We start from the raw sequence: 4,404 nt of genomic DNA, 5'->3' as shown, positions 1-4,404 counted from the left end.
GCCGTCGCTGCTTTCAGTTTCGGATACAGAAATATCCGATTCATTATCGTTCACCACGTGCTTTTGTAGCTCATTCATTCTTTTCTTCGATATCTCCATATCTTCTGTTGAAAAACCTTCAAATTTGGAATCACTGCTTGATAGCATGAAACTCCTCTCCATCTTCAAAGTTTAAAAAAATTAACGCCGCAAAAAATGTGCAAAAAAATCTTCCAAAATTCACTGAGTTCAAATATCACGCCAAACAATGTCGGAGACAATAACTCAACTGTTTGCAAAGTGAAATCAGGTGTTTTAACGAATGTACTAACGAGATTTGGGTTCAAATATACATTTAAATAACAATGGGTATGTTCGGCCGGCTACGGCCAGGTTAGTCTTATGAACCAAAAAATTTTTCGGCTGGCTATGGCCGGGTTAGTAACGAAAGGGTTAATATATTTCAAGGTTTTTTTTATAGTTATTGTAGCAGAACCAACAAGTGGACTTGGAGTTTGTGCTGTAAAAGAATAGGGTTTGTGTTTGTTTGAGGAAATGATAGTCATATATACAAAAGATGTTTGATTTGATTATTTATTGTCAGAAACTGAATCAGCAATTATGATTTCTGTACAGCCAATTGATTACTGATGACAGACTTGTTGCTCCCCAAATGCATACAATTCTCATACAATTCTACAAAATGCTTTAAGACCATACCAAAATTAGAGTAGAAATACAAAGCTGTTAATTAGGGCAATGAATTGAAGTTATTATATCAAGTAGGATGCCTTGTGGTATTTGTTTTGAATATATGCTATGTTCAAATCACATCAAGGTCTACTTTACCTTTCATCTTTTCAGAGGAGATTAAAAAAAAAGAAAAAATAGGTATTAATCCTGGATGGTGGATTGATGGGACAATAAGAATGTTGGACTGGATGCCTTGCAGTATTTGTTCCATTGCTTTGCATTTTGAGTTCAAATGCTGCCATTGGTCAGTTTAACTCCACCACTTGGCACCTTTGATGTCTTTAAAAGAGTCTACTCTGTTGCGAGCTTTCAGACCAGGTCTCTTGTTTAAGGATAACTTTCTCCTCACTAGTGTCAGGATCATCTGTAAAGAGTCATGGACAATGACTTTAAAAAAAAACCTAACCCTCTCTTTCTCAGACCAGCAGCCAGTGAGAGGAACTGTTTATGTAGTTAATCAACCTGTATGTTGTTGCAGTAAAAATCTCTACATAGACCCCTATACTATCTTTAAAGTAATAATTGTAAGAACAAGTCTATCATAAAGATGATAGATTATTTCCTCCATTGGTTTTAAGGATGAGCATTCAGTTGTTTGCTTAACTGAATGTTAAATTTGTCAAATCAACATGTAAGTGAATGAGTATACCACAGACATATGACATAATTCCTAAGCTAAGTCAGTGTGATATGACAAGGCTGGACTTTTAAACTGCAGATGCAATCTATCTCATGAGCTTACATGCAGTTTCTGGCTTCCCAATTTCACTACCTGAGGTCATGGTAAAGATACTTGCCCAAGATACCATGCAGTGGGATTGAATCTAGGACCTCATGATCGTGAAACAAATTTCTTAATCACTCAGCTGTGTCTGTATACGCATAAATCTGAAATATTAAGATGATATACCTGTAGCTTAAATAACAATCATGCAATGAATGTAACTAACTCCACTGATCTTGGGCACCTGATATTTACGTATCTGGAAGTCAAGAACTGTGGGCTGCTTCAACGGATTGAACAGCAATATAGATTTATATATAGAACTGATTGTGGCTACTTAACAACATCATTGTTGCTTCTACAAGAAAAATAATCCCAGGCATTTAGTTCACTCTTTTATATAAAATATAAGAAACTATACATCTCTGAATGCTCCAGATATCTTATTTACTAATTTTTAAGGTTAACGAAACTCTTAAGAGATATTTTCTTAATGCTGCTGGTGATGGTGACTATAGTTGTAGTGAATCCCAACATGTCAAAAAGGTTAAATATGGGAGAATGAGTCCCAAATCCAGTACGCTAGATTTGCTCAGTTTCAGTTTTGTCAAAAGAAACCTTGCTGTTATTCTATTTGGATTTAACAAAACTATTTAATGTGACATGGTTTAATTATGAATTATTGATTGCTTTTAATTTATTGATGCTGGCTGGTTCTCTTTACAGGAAATGCACTCAGTTTACTGCTGAGAAAGTTAAACTAATTGAAACCTGCAAAAGACTGGATGATACTTACCACCAATTACAGAATGGAACGACTCCTGAACAACTGTCCCTTGAGAACAAAGATATTGAACTTAACCTTTATTCCATGTAAGTTTCTAGTTATTATCAGTGTTGAGAAACCTTGTGTGCGTAAAAGTAGGAAGGATGGATCAGTTTGTAACAGTAGTTTATATATAGGACTAATAATTTGTGAATTCAAATCCTGTTAACTTTGCTACATCTCTTATATTGAAGTCAAAATAAAAAAAAAAGAAAAGAAAAGGAACAGATCATATCCATAGACTCAGACATGGCTGTATGGATAAGAACTTTGCATTACAACCACCTGGTTTTGGTTTCAGCCCTTCTGCACAGTACTTTGTGCTGCCATCTTCAACTATATCCCAGGCTGATCAAAACCTGTTGTATGTATCTGTAGCGGCACAAGCAGTCAGTGCCATATTGAATGAGATCTTGCGGCAGCCATTGCCATCTCCGAGACTGGAACGAGACCTCACCTGCATCCATTTGCCATGCGCGAGCTCACAACGAGGCTTGTGATGGCAAAACTTTAAAAGGAAAGAAACCTCGAGGTTCGATCTCACTTTTCCCGCTGCAACCGCCAGCAGAGCACACTTCACTGGCTAAACCTCTAGGCTAGTCCGCTTGTCGCATCTCCTGAGGCAATAGCCCATGTAATGGAGAATGATGAATTCATACCGCATGAGATGGCTGCAAAAGAGCAACATACCACACCTGTGTATATATTGTAAATAAAAACTAATGGAGAACCTGCGTTTTGCCTAATACTTCTTTACTCGACTACTGGAGCCTTGGCAACACGAAGAATAAGAAAACAATGGGAGAAAGGCGATATTCAACCGATATCCAGAACCTTGCCTCTCAATACATATCTTGTAATTGTTTCAGTCATCAGACTGCACCCATGCTGGGGCACTGCCTTGAAGTATTTTAGTTGAATGACCCTCCTCCGGTACTTATTTTAATTTTAAGCCTGGTATTGGCTCATTCCACATATAATGCGTTCTTTTTCAATTGCAGAACTAAAAGTTGGAGGGGGACGGGATAAACTACTTGCATCAACTTGCTATAAAAGCAGGTAGTAATTTTACCTTGTATTTATTCTTAGTGCTAGTTTTGAAGAGTGCAGTTCGATTTTAACAGTAATTTTTTCAAAGCTATGATGGAAATGACAAAAGTAGCATATTCGGCATATTTTGCTTTATGAGTTCAATAAAGGCAACAATGCAACAGAAAGTGCAAGGAAATCTGGTCTGAAAGCTCACAACAGAACAAACTCTTCTAAAGGCATCAAAGGTGCCAAGTGGTGGAGTTAAACAGGCCAATGGCAGCATTTGTACTCAGAATGTAAAGCACTGGAACGAATATGGGGATTGGACAATAAGTGTAAGCCAGTGTCAACGGCGGTTCCAGAAATTCTGAGCCGGAAACTACAGCTGAGAAGATGAGTCTTGTCCTGGTAGATCTGTAGAGCTTGACATGGGTCTCCTGCAAACCCAGGTGGAACAAAATCCCATCGTAACTGTTAAAGAACTGGCAGAGAAGCTTGGATTTGGTCATTCAACCATTCATCGACACCTGTGTGCTGTCAAAAGAGTCAGTAATTTGGGTGAATGGGTTTCTCACAAACTTTCTGAGTCTAATTGTGTGCAGAGAGTGAATGAATGTGTGCTCTTCTTTGATGTCAGATTTCATGAATGAACCTTTTTTTGGACTGAATAGTGACTGGTGACGAGAAATGGGTTCTCTATAAAAATGTCAAATGCCAAAGACATTGGATAAGGAAAGGAGAAACACCAGCACCCCAGGCTAAAGAAGGTCTTCACCTACATAAGGTGTTGTTATCTGTTTGGTGGGATATGAAAGGTTTAGTCTACTTTGAACTTTTAAACCCAAACCTAATGATAACAAAGGAGATCTACTGCAAGCAGTGTTATATGGACTGTTAGATATGTAATTCGTCTGACGTTCCGTGTGTCATGTGGTTCGTCTGAGTTCATTGTTTCATTGTTGTTGTCTTGTGGGACTGTCGTAGTAAAAGGTCATTGATATATATATGGCGGACATGACTTTTGTTTATTCATAACGAACATTGGGTGAGTGCGTTCTTTGTATGTAATTGAACAATAAATGTAATAATT

General features: G+C 37.6%; 1 protein-coding gene across 1 annotated transcript in view; it reads left to right on the top strand.

Moving 5' to 3' along the window:
• LOC106879520 (uncharacterized) overlaps positions 1-4,404 on the top strand; it is a 50,055-nt gene that overhangs the window by 32,303 nt on the left and 13,348 nt on the right. Inside the window, exon 20 of the mRNA XM_014929142.2 lies at positions 2,183-2,329. Coding sequence (XP_014784628.1) covers positions 2,183-2,329 — 147 coding nt within the window. The remainder of the gene's footprint in view (positions 1-2,182; positions 2,330-4,404) is intronic.

Source organism: Octopus bimaculoides, chromosome 2 (assembly GCF_001194135.2).
Source record: "Octopus bimaculoides isolate UCB-OBI-ISO-001 chromosome 2, ASM119413v2, whole genome shotgun sequence".
NCBI lineage: Eukaryota > Metazoa > Mollusca > Cephalopoda > Octopoda > Octopodidae > Octopus > Octopus bimaculoides.
This window is presented reverse-complemented; position numbering and strand designations above follow the sequence as displayed.